The 17,827-nt window shown below is 42.7% G+C and overlaps 1 protein-coding gene across 2 annotated transcripts in view; it reads left to right on the top strand.

The window, feature by feature from the left end:
- Positions 1–17,827, top strand: part of dpr11 (defective proboscis extension response 11) — a 64,162-nt gene that overhangs the window by 15,112 nt on the left and 31,223 nt on the right. For both annotated transcript variants that reach the window (NM_001275391.1, NM_176409.2), the window contains exon 2: positions 11,342–12,084. In NM_001275391.1, the coding sequence (NP_001262320.1) occupies positions 11,964–12,084 (121 nt within the window). In that variant the 5' untranslated portion in view covers positions 11,342–11,963. The remainder of the gene's footprint in view (positions 1–11,341; positions 12,085–17,827) is intronic.

Raw genomic sequence — 17,827 nt, 5'->3', positions numbered from 1 at the left:
TAATTTTAATTACAATGTAAAATATAATGACTCCGCGCTATTTTCACATTGTTTGCTTTCACATTAACGAAGCAAATTAATGACAGCCAAGTCCAGATGTCAGTTCACTCGGTCAGGCGGGAATTCTCGGTGAATATTCTGAAATGACGCGCAATAAATTTGACACGAATTGATGAGTTTTTCCACGGATATATATTTTTAATTTAAAGCCAGCGCTTCGATGGCAATCACACGAGCTACTTGAACGAAGAGGATTTTGCCGTGTCTTATAAATTAAACAATGCCAACGCAGAGCAGCTGAAATTCTAAGGAAACTCAATACCCGTCTGCACAACGCTTGAAGGTATATAATTTTGGATGGAAGTTAAAACCAATATCAGGCAATATTTCATGAATGCAAATTAATGGCTTAAATGCTGCAGAAAAATGGGGCGAGAAAATCTGAGCAATGCAAATATTTGTCCTGGATTTATGCAAATTTTTTCCCTGTGTACTCACATGGAAATCCGGTGGCTGAAGTTGGGAAAGTTGTATCATGCACGCAAGAATAATTCCCAATGTTGGAGTGAGTGTGTGGCACGCGGGCGTATGCGTAATACAATAATAATTATATGCAAAACAAATTGAAATGCCAAGTACAAATTTTTCACCTCCTACCCCGCTGCTGTTATCTCCTCATAGGTAAATAAGGATAAAGGAATCACGGAACGGGAAAACTCCGACTCACGACGTGAGTAAGAAGATTTTATCCGCGCTTGCTGTTGACTTTCCGCAGGGCTTCAATATTGCGTGTCTGCCGGGATTCCAGATACAAGATTAACTCGGAAAGTATGTGCGTGCTCCGGTGGGTAACCTAAGCCAAACGAAGTGAAACGAAATAATCGAGACATGCAATCTGGGGAAATGCATCATTAACGACTAATTAGTGACCGCCCCACATGTTCTCCGAACGAAATGAGCTGCGAAGCGAAATCAACGCTGAAGGAATGTGTCCGAAAGCTGTCATCGCTGCTGCCAGCTCAGACTTTTCAATCCCCTCAGCCATTCGAAATTAGCAACAGTTTTCCGCTTCCAATCGCCTGGCCTGCCCTGGCATTCTCCAAACCAATCCCCATATCCAATCCCCATCAAGCAAATGCCATTGGGGCTCTTAATGCACTGCATGCGGATCTTAAGTGCAGCTCAGGGCCATGGAAGTGCTTACGACTCCGCAGCCCTCTGCCTTGGCTGGCGTACGCGGCGTATGCGCAATAAAACGCATCTCAATAGATTATTACGCAGCCATAACTTCAAGCCGCACATCGATAATAGGGCGTATTGTCTTTTGGCCCTGAGCTGGTGCACTTCAGTTGAATTCAGACGGTAAACACAACATTCTGCCGCCACACTTAATGCACAGTGGAATATTCCTCTAAGTCAATAGACTTTTTAGTAGAGACAGTAAAGGTTTGCTGCTTCGTTAAATATATGTCATATTTCCAGTTTGATATTTCTCTACGAACTTAGCGATCAAATGGAGAATTATAGTTTTAAGCTATGCACCCAAAGTTGAATGTTCCTTAAGATTCTCTGAACTTCTTGACGCACCCGCCCATTGTACTTGAGAAAACTACGGAATGCGCGCTGTGCGCGACTCACTGCGGCTACCCGGTTCGTTTATTATGCCATTCACAGTTTAATAATGATAATAACGTCAGGATATTAAAGTTTTCCTGCCCGCCAGCCTGAATGTCGAACGTATCCGCCCCGGGAAATCCCCTCTTTGCGGCCTGTGACCGGGTTCTCCCAGTCTCGCCCTGTGCGGCATTAAAACTATAATCAGTTTATGCAATAAAGTAAATTGTGTACGTAATGCGTGCTGATGGCATGTCTTTTATTTATTTATTTTCTTGTGCGCTACTTTTTATTATTACGGCTTAAACTTGCTTAGCGCATTCAACGCCCTTTTCCCATTTCTCATCGGGTGCCACCGAATGGTGGGGCCGTCAGCTGTGCCCTCCTACCATAAACGCGTTCAATATTAATAAAAGTTTGGCCAAAGTTAATTAAATCTGCTTTTTAATGTGCAGCCATGCATGAGCACCTAAAGCGCGAACGCAATAAATTGACCGTACGGACCATAATGTCCATACATCCGTATCTATACTCCTGCCACAGAATGCTGATGCTGGGGTCGCCGAGAAACTTTCTTCGGGGTTGAGTTGAGGTCGAGGTGTTGAATGAGACGGGGGGTTGGGGTTAGAGTGAGTCATAAAGTTGGCTTTACTCGGTGCTTTTCGTGGCTGGGGACACCCCTGTTTTATAGTCAATTTTTGTTCGGCTTTAGATCTAAAATACATAGGATTCGTGGGAATTCGCATTTCAGCTAATATGTTCTCTGGTTGATTTAATAAGGACTTGCAGACATATGATACATATCTTATAGTTAATTATTGATATAATCTTCCTAATTAAGGTGAAACCTTTTTGAAAATGTGGCCAACTTACTTTATGGTTTCGCTTCCTCGGAAATATACAGTCATTGCCACTCGAGTTTGATTAAGCCGACTTTCCGCATAATTGAAATAACTAGTTTGCCTAATCCTAATTGAGATTTCCTAAGCCCAGTTCAGTGTCGCTTTTTTGGACGTAGGTAATGTCGTCTTTGTGGGCAAATGAGTTGGTATTGTGCGGTAATTGGCAATTTTAATGCTTCACCTGGCACAAATTTGCGTTTGATGTTGTACAACTTGGGGAATCGCCTTTAATGAATGTCTCTCCGACACTTCAGCCCCGCCCGCCTTCCATTCACTTCTGGGCCTTAATAAAGCACATAAAATGGCATTAGAGTGGCACAAAGTCGCCATTATGAGTTCTTTTGTGGCATTTAGCCGCCTTTGTGTGGCGCGTCAATATTTAATAGCGCTCCGAGCCTCGTTCCCAAGCCATTCTTCATTCTCCGTTCTTCACTCAGCGAACAGGCATTGTTCCCCAGGCTGGCAGAGCAAGTTTTATATTAAATAATGTGACGCTTTCATGTCGCGCAGAAATGAGACATTTTTTGGTCTCGCGGCCCTCGCCAATTAAAGTTGAACCGAGCCGTGAGCTTCCTTTTTCTCCACCATTCCATTCCATCTCAGCCTAGTCGCTTTTCAAGTTTTCAGGAGCACTTAGTCGCGAGAAGCCGCGGCAAATTGCGAACAATCGAAGCAATCAAGCGAAATCATCGCCACCGGAACGCGTGCTCGGGATTTCAGGGTGGATTAAGGTATTAGCGTCTCGGCGGGGCGTGGCAGTTCCGACAAGCCAGCCACATTCAACTTGCCAATTCGATTAGGCCAGGGACTTACTGGAAACTTGGCTTTAATTAAAATAGGACACAACTATGCCAGGGACGCCTCAGGATTTGTGCGTCAACTGGCGGCGGAGGAGACGTTATCAAGCTCAAGTCGAGATGACAGGGGATAGGGTCCCCGAATTCTTTGGTAAACAAATTTAATAACATAATTTAAAGGCTCTGTTTCTAGCACGCTGGCATGTTGAGGCTGAAACAAATGCTACATTTTGTCATTGTGTGTGGTTTTAAGTGAATTACAAGCTGAAATGGCCGCAACGAATTCACAGAATGCCGCCAACAACAATGAAAATAACACATAGGATAACACAAACAGGATGACAGTGGGTTTTGGGCTGGAAAAGAGGAAAAGTAGGCGGCCAGGCGGAGGTGGAGGCCAGCAGCCAAAAGGAGGACAAAGCCAGTCGAGCGACAAAATTATGTAAAAAGTCAGGCAACAAAACAGCAGAGCAGCCTGGCCAAAGCAAAAGCGGATGGTGTCCGGGGAAGAGGGGTGGAAAAGCGGGTGGAAAAGCAGGGTGCCCGAGGCCAAAACCCCACAAATTGTCTAAGCGGAGACAATGTGAAAGCGAAAGGGAACGGGAAGTGGGTAGCACATGACCTCTGGAGGCCACAAGGAGGCAAAGTTGAAGGCGGCCCAGACAAGGGAAACCGAAAACTGCAAATGAACATGCGACAACAAAACAAGTTGAAGCCCAAGACGCTTACACCGCAAGAAATGGAGGATGCAACCCATTCTGCGACTGTCGTCACTTCCGCCGGATTCCTGAGGCTTTTCGGCTCGAAAAGGTGACTTCACCTCGGCAAGAAATTAATTTCAATTGCTTTGAATAATTTATGTTCTTAGTTAGGGGGACTCCTTCATATTATTATTTGATGCCAAAAATGTTTGCAAGCCCATTTTTATTTCTTATACAACAACCTAATGTGAATGTAATAATGTGAATATAACAACCTAATGTAATAATGTATACATTAGTATAATACAAGTAATACTTATTAAAAAAATATGTTGTTAAAATTCATTTTGTACTAAGACAATATGATATATGAAAAACCATAAAAGAAGCCAACATATTTAAATACTCGTATTATAATTGATTTATTTATTTATATTTTATTGAATCCGCCTATGAATTACCCATTTCAAAACTATAAAACAATAAAATGGGAGACAAGCATTAGCCATTTCCAAGATTAGGCAAATAAGGAAGTCATACTAACAATAAAACCTGATAAACCGAGACAAATTCATTAAGGACCTGTTTGTGCAAGCGCTTCGAAAATTGAGCTAAATGATGCGAAATGACGCGAAGTGTCGTGTAAGTTGGCATTAAATTATGAATTCCCGGGAATCTGCCAGTCATCCTCGTCCAACCTTCACTTCGCCAGGACAGGCGAAAAGGTGCAGCTGAGTGAAATGCCTAAGTCCTCCTCGCTGCTGTCGCCTGTCTGTTCCATTGAAATTGTTAACAGGCGAAACGAATGACTAAACAGCAGACAAGGATCCCGCACAAATGCGCCCCCGAGCTCATAGATAACCGGGTGCCAGGACCTTGTGCTCCGCAACGCATATCCCCTTTCGTGGGTAGCTCACTTAAATTTTCAGGAGCCCCAGCGCCGTAATTCATTATGTATGCCTAATGTTAACAATTTAGCAGCTATTGGTTTATCTTAATGAAGCCGTCTGCCCCCAGGAGCGACCTAAATACACACGAACTTCCCTACGAGTATACTGCCACTTTCGGGGAGTCGGCAGTTCGTAGTCGGTCGTCTTTAACTTTTATTGCACTCTCCCCGGTTAATCCGCGCTATATACATTCCATCGGCGGAAGAGATTTATCCACCCCTGGAGCACCCTTAACACTCGCCATAAAATATTGTCACACTTAACCGCGAAACGGTTGAACTTTGCGCCTTATCCCTTTGTCTTCTGCATTTTTCAGCTCGACTTAAATATTAAAGAGGGCTCATTGCGGTGCTGCCAGTTGAGACTGCCATAACATACTACCCATTCCACCCAGTGCTCCCAACTTGTCACGCCCCTTTTCTATGCGGCGACTCCCTGGCGGCCCAAAATGACGACCGCCGAAAGTGTTGACACTCGTGGGAAAATGTTTTAATAATTTGTGTAAAGAGTTGACAGCTGGGACGCAGAAAAAAATAGTCGGCAGGCGCACGTGGGAAAAGCTAAACTTTTATTTCCACAACAAAGTGCCCCAAAACTTATTGGGTAAGGGATGAAAGCGAAAGGGTTGGGGGTCAGTGACGAGGGCTAAATAGCAATGACAACGCGCTCGGTTGCGTCATAAAATATTCAAAAAAATATGTGTGACTAGGCACACACAATGACTGAGCCCACTTTCAAACCATGGGTATACATGTATGTACCTCTGTGCAAATATGCACACGCAAATAGAAACGCACAAATTTACGTACACTAAATTGGAGCAAATTTCGATTGGAATTTGTTTCAGCCGCTGGCTGGTCAATTGATTTGATTCATTCGACTAACGAAAGTTGATCGACTCAGTGTCACCCATCAATCAACGATCAATTTTGATTGCGATAGCAAATTATTTTAATTAAATATAATATTCCAAGAAATATATATAAACTGAGAAAATTGTAATGGTCAACATATTAATATATTTTTTCCCCTGTCTTAATTCAAGTGAAAGTATAATGTTTCTAGATTAGCAATGAAAATACAGTTGGTTCACCAGTTAATTTGAGTACTCGTATGTCCAATAGTATACAAAGGTCAGCGCATAATAAATATTTCACAGGCCGATATCGAGTCGGACACACATTCGTTCTCACGTTTAAATCAAGTCAAGACCTTCAGATTTTTCGGAGCCTTGGCCAGGCTGAGGCTGAACGTGTCCTGTGAGTCAGTTGAATCATGTCCTCCATCCGAGGTCAAGGACAAACGTAGTTATTTAGATGGACCGCAATTCCCTCCCTGAAAGTGCTTGCGTGTGTTCTGATTTACCTTTGCCGCCCCAATTTGGTTGACGAACCATTTACATGATTGAACTTTTTGCCGCCCCTCTGGATATTGCCTGGAAGTGTGTTTCTGGGTTGATTTGCATGTAAATATCCTGTTGCTCTCACATGTGGCAATTAGAGACTTCAGGGTCCCTCCGGATAGATAGTCAAATTTTCTCATACACGGAGGGTAGAAGTAACTCAACTTAGGTAATTGCAGTATCTTGGGAATTGACTGATTATACTCGTAAGTGCGTTAAAGCCTTCAACTTAAATTTGACCCAATATTGGAGCAATGTTTGCCCACATTCCAGGTGACGGAAGCCAAAGTCCCAAGGATGCAAGGCAAACGTATACATAAACAGACTGCGAATTGAGATGAGCAGGAGTGAGACGGTCTGCTGTTTAGAAATTTATTAGCAAACAAAAGATTTATTAATGCGAAAATTTGCTGCATCAGCACACATTGTCGTTGGTATTGGCTTAACAAACTATTGGAATTTTCACTGCCATTGTGTTGCAGTTGACTTGATCTCTATTTTCCGTACCGGGGTAAATAGGCAAATAAAGCTTAGTTGCATCTGGGCAAACATGGCCAGGACGCCAGTGCGGTAAGCAGGCTAAGCACACAAGTGAGCAAAGTAATGTGCACGCGACTGTAAATTCTGCCGACTAAAAATTAGCAATTAGTTTAATGCAGCCGCCAAGAACAAATTCACTTGCATTGATTAGTTTGCGCAATGTGCCCGGAATGTAACCTGGTTCGGTTCACCATTTGGGGGCGCAAAAGGGCTTGAATTTTGGGCGCAAAGGAGATTAGCTATCACCCACATTTCGCTAAGTGGCTTTTGATGGTGTGCGTTAATTGCGGTTGGGCCTTAGTGTCCATGAGGTGGCCCAAAACGAGTTGGAAGCCCGTATAAATCGAAGCGGTCGCCCGAAGTCCAGTCGGCATACGTGGCGTATGAGCGATATATATAATTTTTACCAGGCTGGCTGTAATAACTCCCGGATCCGACTGCTTGCTTAAGTTTCTCTCAGATTGGCATATGAATAAATGAGGTAGATATTTTTCCAACTTACGTAGAAGTTTACATCCCGAAACTTTCTTCCTACCTGCGATGATTAAGTGTAGTCAATTTATTAACAGATCAAAGTTTATGGCAGTCGTGTTGGTGTGTGTAAATCTGATTTATGGGTGCCCATCTAAGATGCCACGAGCCAGGACCTTTATAACGAAACTGTTCGGCAAGAACGGTGGAGAATTCTTGAACTTTTCGCTTTCCCATAGTTATAATTTTGTTTATTCCCTTCGATCGTTTAGCTTATTTGGGGAGTGTCCAAAGTTTCAATTGAAGATTAAACCAGAAACTGGCTTTGCCACTTTCCTGATTAACTTTCCAGTGACAAGACGCCAAACTCTCGGCTGACATAATCGTTGGGAGCTCCTCGGCTGTTGTTGCCCCGAAACAGGAAGTTTTTCGGAAAGGCATCCAGTCAATCGCTGTTTAAAGCGAGCTAAAGTGCTTCCAAAAACAACTTTGAACTCTGATGTAGAACAACCACTGCAGCAACAAAAATAACGATGCCGGCAACTGGCCGCCCTCAAAAAATGTATATAAACCTGTGATTTTTATAGTCGACTTTATTTTCTGCCTTCCGTGCTCCAAACTAGCTTTTCTTTTGGGGATGGGGATCTCATGGCGTTGGAGGAGGCAGCATTTGCTTTTATAGACTTTTCGCTGCCCGTCGTAATAGTTTCCGTTTCCCGCCGTGTCGGTGGTATGTGCTTGAGTGACCCTTCAGATACTATTTTGGCTGCAAAACAAAGCAAAAATGACTTTCAGTGGTCGAAAATGCTGGTTGTGTGTGTAAAAAGCGCATAAAAAGTCCCTTCTTAGCTCTGCCATAGCGAATAAGAGAAACTCTTGGGTTCTGTGCCTTGCTGGAATACTTCTCTGTCTTTAATCAATACTTAAGTTATGGCAGCACAAAAAGAAAGATATCCATCGAAGATTTATTACTAATGAAGTTGAAATGAGTAAGTTTTATGAACCATTGTAGGCATAACAAAAGTTAGGATATTTATCAAACATGGAATAACAATCGAGACTAGCTGAGGAAAAAAGCAGGATACATATAAATGTAAATTGTTCAGTTCTGCCATATAACACAAAACCATTTTTAAAGCAATCTAATAATTAATTTGAGAACGTATAATTAATTATTAATTAATTTATCTCGCAGAAAAAATGAAATTTCTTTATATACAAATAGCAGCAGTTCATTTTGGCTTCATTGACTACTTTATTTTCATAGTAAAGTAGATATATTCTGCATCCGTTACAACTTGAACTATGAGTAGAGCCTACATGTAAGCCCAACATCTTGGGCTCCTGGCTAAATTCTAACCATGCTTTCCTCTGACAATGGCCAACAAAATTTGTAGTTTTCGAAGAGGAGCGTCAAGCAACCAAGCAAGCACTCATTAAGAATGTGGGAAAGTGTTTGCCCAGCCTAAGCTTTTAAAAGCAACATCAGAGCGGAGAAGTGGGGCTCTACACAGATGCGTTGACAGGACGACAGACAGCCGGGGAAACGAAAATACATACATATACATATGTGGAGTCGGGGCAACTATTTTGACTAGACTCCATCAGTGCCAGGGACTTGGACAGTGGCGCACATAAGTGTAAGGCTGTGCGCAGAATGTGTTTTTATAGATGTAAGGATAAACATCTCCGTAAATGAAAGGGATGAAGCCTGCTGGGGGCCACATACATTAAATCAGCAGTGGAGGATACGTTGTACCCACCCACACACCCATTCCAAGCTACGCACACACGCTACGCAATAACATAAAAATTTGCTGCTGTAAATCTGCTAGCAACTAGGAGGAGGCACACTTTAATGGGGACTGCGCCCAATCACCTCTTGTTTCAGCGCCCACCCGGCGTATACGTAATCTGTTGTGTAATGTCTTTAGTTGTGACAAGTTTGTTGGGGGGAAAGGCAAAAACCAGAGCTGCTTCGGTAAAACTGAATCTGAGAGAGTGCGAAAAAAGTGCCAGCAAGAAGGGGACGAACACAAAGGGCTGAAAGGGAGAGCAGAAACTGAAGTTTTGAAACAACATTTAGATAAATTTCCCCCGGGACTCTGAAATGGATGGAGTGGCGCAAAGAATGATGTAGTAGTCTGCTGCTTGCTGTGGCAAATTTACTTTTTATACCTAGTTAGTCGCTGTAGAGAATGCTGCTCCAACTTTAATTGGATGGCGCCAATTGCAATAATTGAAAACTTGAATCGATCAATGGGCTAATGAGATGACAAACTGCCAGCCAAATAAACTTTCAAATGCCATTTAATTTCAATTACCACACCACACACCCTCTTCCACTTTCGCCTGCTGCGAAGTTAACTCGAGGGCAGATGTGGAGTATTGGACTTCATTCGCTCGGAATAAGTAAGTGCTGCTCAATTTGGCCTCTCAACTATGTACTTCGTGGTCTCGTCATTAAGCCATTAAAGGGTTCATTCCTCCGCAGGGGGCGTCGTTTTAATTGCGTTTCGTTTGGCAACACCAGCGGAAACGGAAACCCTCGACCGAAATTGAGCAACATTTGCGGGCAAGTTTCCTCACTCGCAAAGTTTAACCGAAACGTCAAGTCATTAATATTCACACGCCGGCTGAAGCAAAACCATTCTCGATTCAGACGAATAATATTTAATTAGAGAATTGTTTAGACAAACTTTTTAATTACAGCGCCCGCAGCGTGGGCCGCCCGCATAAATCTTGTAGCATTTAGGTCCTGGCCGAAAAAATATTATGACCCTGGAAAGCCTTTAAAGTCGGCTGCCGAGATGAAAAGCCCCTATTTTCCGCCAGTTTCCCCCCATCCCCTGAGTAGCCGTCAGTTGCATAAATTTCACTTGCGACGTCGACAACGTTAAAGTCAACATTCTGCTGCCAGTGGCCTACATTCGGCGGGAGGGCAAAATGGGGCTTGGAGTGTACTTTCAGCATTACTGCCTCCGCCTTTCACTTTCGGTGACATTTTGCAGCGTTGCATACATCACATGTGCCACTGCGAGTGAGTGTGCGTGCTTATGCAGATGAGTTGCCAGTAACGTGTGGAAAATTATGAAGATAAATTTGTGTTTGTCTTTTTTTGCCTTTTGCATTTTGCGAGCGCCCCAAAGAGCGTCAGTCGTGTGCCACTTTGGCGGCGCCAGCTGTTGCCAACACGAAAAATTCTATGAAAAATTACCCGAGTAAATCCTGGTGAAGTATAGGCGATAGTTTCCAGCTGAGTGGAGTTCTTAAAGCGAACGGAAATTGAGAGCACGAGGTAGGCAGAATGGACTTAAAATGAGTTTTACTTATTATTAAGTAAGTCAAACAAAAGTCGTGGAAGCCACAGTAAAAAAGTGTACTATGAAAGTGACAGAGCTATCTAATCCGGGAATCATGGCTTTTAAACTATGTATGCTTTCTGCGAGACTTTGCACGAATGTTAAAATAGAAAATATGCAATCCCATAGTCTAGTTTTCCTGTTTCCCTCGAGCGAACGTCCAGCTAATTTAAATGAATTCCCCACTAGCTGAGAGGCTTTGTAACGGGGGAGAGCTAAATTAATTGACAACTGTTCGAGATGCTCGAGAGGAGTAATTTGGCGCATTGAATACAAATTGCGTGGCCATGTGGCCCGAGGCCAATTCCCGGCAAACTAAGCCGGCAAATGGCGAAACTTGAGATAATTAATTGAGCGCTAAACTAAACACGAATTCCGAACCAAGCCGGCCAAAAGCAATTATCTACAATAACAATACTTGCCACACACACGCCCGCGCTTGTGTGTGTGTGTGTGTGTGTGTGTGTTGGCCCTCTGGCCCTGCAAACACACATCCTGCACAAAGGACCTACAGTAAATCACTTGGCATTTAGCAGTCTAAAATAAATCGATTCTCTATTAACGGAACATTAAAACCCCGATTGCCTTTTGTTTCATTTCAGATAAATGCGCTAAACAAACAAAAACCGAAAACGACCAAAATCCAATGTGAATCAAAAGGGGCAGTGGGATTTAACCCCAGGGCCAGGACAGATGTTGCTGTTCCCTTGCGAACGGGAAAATAGTGAACATGGCCCATAGCCCATGGTTATTGATGGTCCGAGTAGAGGCAATTACTGTTGAAGCACCGAAAAACCGAGACGCAAAGAAATATTAAACAAATTATGAGCATCAGAGCGATTGTGGCGCAATAAAATTGGCCATAAAAAAACTGTTCATACCGCGCAGCAAGCAATAAAAGAGGAAAACTAATATTTGACAAACTGTCAGCGGAGTCACTCGAAAGTAAAATTGTGAACATTTGCAGAAAGTTGCTGGGTAGCACTACCCAAAGAAAACCCCGAGCGTTTGCACTCGTTGCGTATACGCCGTGTCGGCAGTTCTGCATTTTTACAGGAGGTGTTAAATGCGTTCGCTAGTCTCAGCTGGAGCGGCAGCTCCACCGACCACAGTCCCCCTCGGATCCCCCGCTGGAAAGTGCCAGTGAAAGCCAGTGAAAGTACCAAGCTGTGCACTATTTCCGCGTAACTGAACATTATCGCTCTCGCTCCCTCGCGGGAGGGGATGCGCTCCTGGAAAAATCGCAGTCGATCCGAAATGCAAACACTCGAAACGAGAGTGCGGCCCCTGCAGGGCGCTCAGCTAACTCAGCTGCTCCTCGGTGGCATCCTCTGCCTCACAATCGGTAAGTGTGCCTCATATTCTGTCCCAAGATCTACGCGATGTATCTCGACATCCAAACTAATCAGGGCATAAGCAATTACTGTTTCAATGTCCCAATATCCTTGACAATTTCCTTGGCTTCCTGCGCAATGTCAAAAACAAGGCTGTTAGACGAGGGGTACACTGGAAAAAACACACTCGTACTTTCATAGTTGAAACCATCAGGTCAAAACCGGAATATTCTTATTTCAATTATTTCATTGGAAAATATTCCCAATGAAGTACATTTACATTTGCTTATAAATTTACAGGTATGTTTTTCAGTTTGGTTCCTTGGACCAAAGGATAATTTTGAAAGCAATAAATGTACCTTCGAAAACAAGCATTGAACTTGTTTCGCAGTGCAGCGACGAGTGGAAGCTGCTTGACATTTGCTTTTCAGCCGGAGGCGGCTCGATTGCAGTTGCATACATTAAAAATGAATGAGTGGATGGCTGAAACAGATGTTTTCCCGCCACGTTCTTTGCCCCTCACCTTCTAGCAGGCTTACCTCGTGAAATTTTCGAATTTACAATCGCTGGCGCTGTTGCCATCGCCGTTGTTTTCTGCCTCTCTAGCTGCCATCGCCAACAATTATGATATTCGTGGGTCTGGCTGGGTGTGTATGCGTGTTAATTGCTCTGGAGGAGCCAGTAAAAAATGGAATAAATGGAATAAAGGGGGTAATTTCAATGAACTGCATAAAGTGGTTTTGTTAACACGCCGACAACAGTGCATTCAGTCCACTCGCACCCCATCAACCTTTAATTTGTTTCAATTGTCGGCCCTTTTTTGCCACTCAATGTCAAAACAATTCAACTCACTTATCTGGGCTTTACCTCAAAAATAAAAAGAGCTCCTATTAAGTTGGAGCGCCAGTCCATCAACGCTAACAATTCCCTATTTTGAACGCGATGTGACAGGAACTGTGAGAGCCTGTCTTTTGACAATCATTGATTGACCATGCAGCATATTTTATTGAAAGACAATCGAGGGAGTGTCAATGAAAAAAAAAACAAAACGATTTATTTTGGAATTTTCATATAAATTGGATTTTTTCCTGATTGGTTTTTACGGCAAAGGAGTATTTTAAGCTGAATTTATTTTCTAACTGAGTCTATTTGATGCAGCAGCAGTTAGAGCGTTTGAAATCAATTAGTAAAAGCTGCTGATTGGCCTTATTGGTTGCGTTTAAAATTGATTGGATTTACTTTCGTTCATCCACAGAATTTTTGTTTTTTCTGAGCAATGAGCAACGGCCAAAACGTCCAAAGATTGGCTTTATATTCATAAATAAACCTTTTCATTCAGAGTCCTCTTTGTTCTTGTGCAATCTTAGTCGGTTTTTCTAGTTTAAGTTCAAAAAGCTGCAGTCAAAAAACTTAATTCGACTTTATTTTCATTGTTTAGCACGAGTTCTCTATGGACTATGACATACATACATATGTAATCAATTAATAAAAGCGTGCTATGTTTATAAGTTGATAAAATTTTTGTTGTTATACTGCGGAGCCGGAAAAGCCGTGCAATTGAATTTTCGCATGATTTTGCCTCATTGCTGTCATAAGAAGCTATTAGCGTACTTACTGCCATCGCCCAAAGCCTCAAAACACACAAATGGGCCATAGACCGCGAGTGCCCGGAAGCCGTGGAAAACGAGCAGCGGAAAAGTGGGGAAAAGGCCAGTTGAAAAGCATAATTCACTGGTGCTGCAAAATGTTGAATTGTAAATGATCAGGCAACGGTGCAGGCGAGGAAAAACTGGTAAAAAATAACCTGATGGGTGCGGTAAATGGGGTATGGGGAGGTAAGCTAGTGAAGCCATTAAGGGTTCTGCGAAAGTCCATGTACAACTTGGCCAACTATACTAATATTAGAATTTCCTCGTTTGCACACATACACCGCTGCAACTGCAGTCGCCTGCAGGTATGCCATAATATTTTCAGCATTCTTTAACTTTATTGAATTTCCCGCTCTGTGGATGGGATGTTGCTTCTCGCCCAACCACCCATCCCACTCACTGCCCAACTTTGAGTGTAAGATTGATTTATTTTTCATTTGCTGTGCTTTGCTTTCTGCTGCCCCACATTTTTCATAACTTTTTCTGTGATTTCCGCTCGCCGGCACTAAATTTATTTAAGTTATAAATTGTGTTGGAAATTTGTAAGCATTTAAAAATGATTTGCAGCTGTCGGCTCCCTCGATCTGCCTTAAAGCGAAATAAATCCAATGTCACAACTTAAGCACTATCAAGTTATTGGCATAATGTGCAGCTGCTGAGAGCTGCGTTGCATATACGCAGCGTCGGATCTGTGCATACATAAATTGTGGCAATAAAAATAAAATCAACAGCGTTGCGCCTTTGGTTTCGTTTTCGGCTTAGTTTCTCTCTCTTTTGGGAAAACTTTTCACTTTCCTTTCTGCTTTCCTTGGATCTGAAAGTGGAACTGGAGACGGGGACATTATTTCTTGCTTTCATTTCCGTCTGTTTTGTCTGCTTGGCTTTATTGCAGTTCTCGCAACTCGGTTTCTTTCCATTTTTTTTCCCGGCTCAGCAAATAAATATCACAAAAATTCGCTTCCAGTTCCGTCGGGCATTTCATGAATTTTCCCCGCATAGAAAAGAATTTTCCCTCGATTTTCTTTTGCGCTCCTTTTTTCTTGCTGCTTGCCACTTTGCCAGCTTTTTGTTTCGGGTTTATCCGCGGAGTATTTTCCCACGACTGCTGCGAAACAAAACAATGAAATGAAAAATTATGGCCAACGCCCCGCTTCCCTACCACGCTTTTTTCACTCTGCCATCATCCGGTGTGTAAATGTGTTTCTGCCATCAATTTTTATTGCAAGGTGAGTGTATCAATAAATTAAACATAAAATTTTCAACCGGCGGAGGCGAGAAGTGCAGTGGCCACGCCCCGTTCTACCCAGATTTAAGCTGAGCATCTTGTTGAGCCATTGAATTGAATTTGTGGCCATTAAATGCATTCGGATTTGGCCAATTGGCATTGAAGTTGTTTCTCAAATTGCCTTCTGACTTCCTTCATCCTCCCACCGACGTCTTCGTTTGCTGTGAGTGTTTTGATGGATGGCCTGGCAATTTATATATAATATGCCTGGTAAGCAAGCCAAATCATTGGCAAGTGCTTTGATTTTCCAAAAATAGCCACAAACTAATTTTCAGCTTGCAGAACTCAAGCCTTCACGATAGCCAAGAAACTGTATTCAAATAGTCGCTTGGCATTCTCGTAGAAGCATTAATCTCTCGCCTCGCATGCTCCTTGGCAGCAAAAAACAAAGCGCAAAATCAATATATTCTATATCAATATTAATGGACCTCAGTTCGCGCACACACTCACACAAGCACACTCACACCTCAAAAACGGGGATAAAAAAGTGTTGACAGCTGCTTTTATTCACCTGTCAGGCACACAAGCCGCGCTAAACCGTTGATAAGCAGCCGTCCAACAGCATGTCATACGTACATGTGGTCCAATCCAACCCCCTTGGGCGGAGAATCCAGGTCCAGCTATCTTCCCTTGTCCAGCCGAGAAGACCGGGCAATAAAAATCCATCAGCATCATTTATCAATAGGGGGTGATTTTCTTCCCTATTCTGCCCAGTCCAGTGGCCCTGAAGAAATATGGAAATATCAAGCATTCATGTAGGAGAGCTACAGGAAAATGTGTCATCTGTCGAAAGAAACTTTGTCGGGCCCAATTCTAGACTCCAGGACCTGGTTGTCACAAAGCATAAATGTCAGAAAGTTCGGGGTTGATAAATGACATTGAGTTCCACTCGCCAATGTATTAATTTGAACCAAGACAAGGGGTCTGCCAAAAAAAGGTCACCAGAACAGAACAAACATATACCACCTACGTGAAAAACATATAGCTGGTGATTTCAATACTAACATGAAAAGCATAAAAAATCACTGAATATACACTTTATATGGTACACGCTCTTAACACAAATAAACTCTATGTTTAGTAACTATCATTGTGGCTTAAGTTTATTTAGAAAAAACACTTGGTATTGAAGGTATACATATTTCAAAGCATACGTATTTAATTTGCCGATTTTTTTTATAAATGAAACTTAAGTGGTATATAGATTTTAAAATGCCTACGACTAAAAAATGTTTATCCAGCCTGAGGAATATTGTGTTTGATTTTCAAGTAAACCCTATAACTTTCTAGCTTTCTGTTCTTTTCTGATCGACACATATCAAACTTTGTTTCTATAGCACTTTTAATTAGTTTTTAAGAATTCCAAAGATTATTGACTTGGATAGAGACTTGCCTATATTTCTGAACATTCGTAAACTAAATTAAAGTTTTTCCAGGAATCTGGCATCCATCTCCTCCCCAAATTGTTTCGCAACATTTTTAATTAGTTTTTATCTCGCTCCATGTGCCGTTGCTGTCATCTGATGGATCTTTAGCATAAAGTGCAAATGTAATTCAATTTCGATTTCCCCAACGTACTGCTGCAGCTGACAGTTCAATTCCCGATACTTTTCTGGTTTTTTATTTGTGTTCGGGATGCAAGTGTCTCTGAAAGTTATTTGCTGTCGCTTGGCTCTTGTTTGCTGGTTGCTCACTGGTGGCGCGCCTTTTGCAAGGCAAATGAGCGCCGTGCCAAATGCCACGCCCCGAAACGCCCACGCCCCTCTACCCACTCCAAAAAAAAAAACAAAACAAAACGGGGGAAGGCTCTCAAACAATATCTGATAAGCTGCATCAAACATTTGCATACTTCCGGCAATTTGTTTTTGTGCGAGCCAAACGAATCGAGACAAATGCAATAAGCGCAGAGCAACAACAGCAGCTATGGAAAATGCGATAGAAAAAATGATAACTGCCAAGATTTTTCAATCAACGAAGAGATTATACACTTTCTTGCTCAAATGTAACTGCTATTTGTGACCAAAAATTACAGACAAAATCCAGAAATTTTATGATTATTCGAACGTTGAAGATTTTAGTTGTGGGAATTTCGACACTGTGGGCACTTCATGATGCACTATTTCCCCTAAAAGGGTATTCAAAGCACAAACAACTCAGGATGAAACCGAATTCACTGGCGCATACTGTCCGATTCGGTTTCGGATTCATATTCAGAGGCGGAGATGCAGGATGGTCGAGTAGTGCATACAAATTACGCCCCGAAACAGTGCCACGCCCCTAAAAACTCCCTCAATAACTCCGCCTAGAACACGTCCCCGGAAAACAGCCAGCCCCTCCCCCACGAATCGGTTTATTTAGGTGCCTCGCCTGTGACTCGCAGCAAGTTGTTTGCCATGTGCTGTGAGCTGAATGCGTCTTTACCAGCCAAAAATATTGTTAGCCATAAATTTTTGGCAACACAGCGGAACAGAGGAGCGCACAAAGAGCTGCAAAAAATGTGCATCCAACATCGAGCAGGAAGCGCTGCATTTGTAGTCACAAATTCCGGGGCATTTGTTTAGAAACTTTGTCCGCAGTCCGCGACTGAAACACGCCATGTAATGTCAACTTGATTCGGGTCCAAACAAGAGCTTCCACTTGAGGAAGTTTGCAGCTCAGCGGAGCGAACCCAGTGGCAGATAGATGTGTCGAGGATCCGCTTTTGTAAATATACGAATTTGTGTACATAAATTGGGCACATCGTTCAGGGGATCAAGGCAACAGGGCTAACTTCCATCACAGTGCAGTTCGAGTTTCAGCTCAGAGCAGGAACAAATTTAC

The sequence above is a fragment of the Drosophila melanogaster genome, chromosome 3R, assembly GCF_000001215.4.
Source record: "Drosophila melanogaster chromosome 3R".
NCBI classification, from domain to species: Eukaryota; Metazoa; Arthropoda; class Insecta; order Diptera; family Drosophilidae; genus Drosophila; species Drosophila melanogaster.
This window is presented reverse-complemented; position numbering and strand designations above follow the sequence as displayed.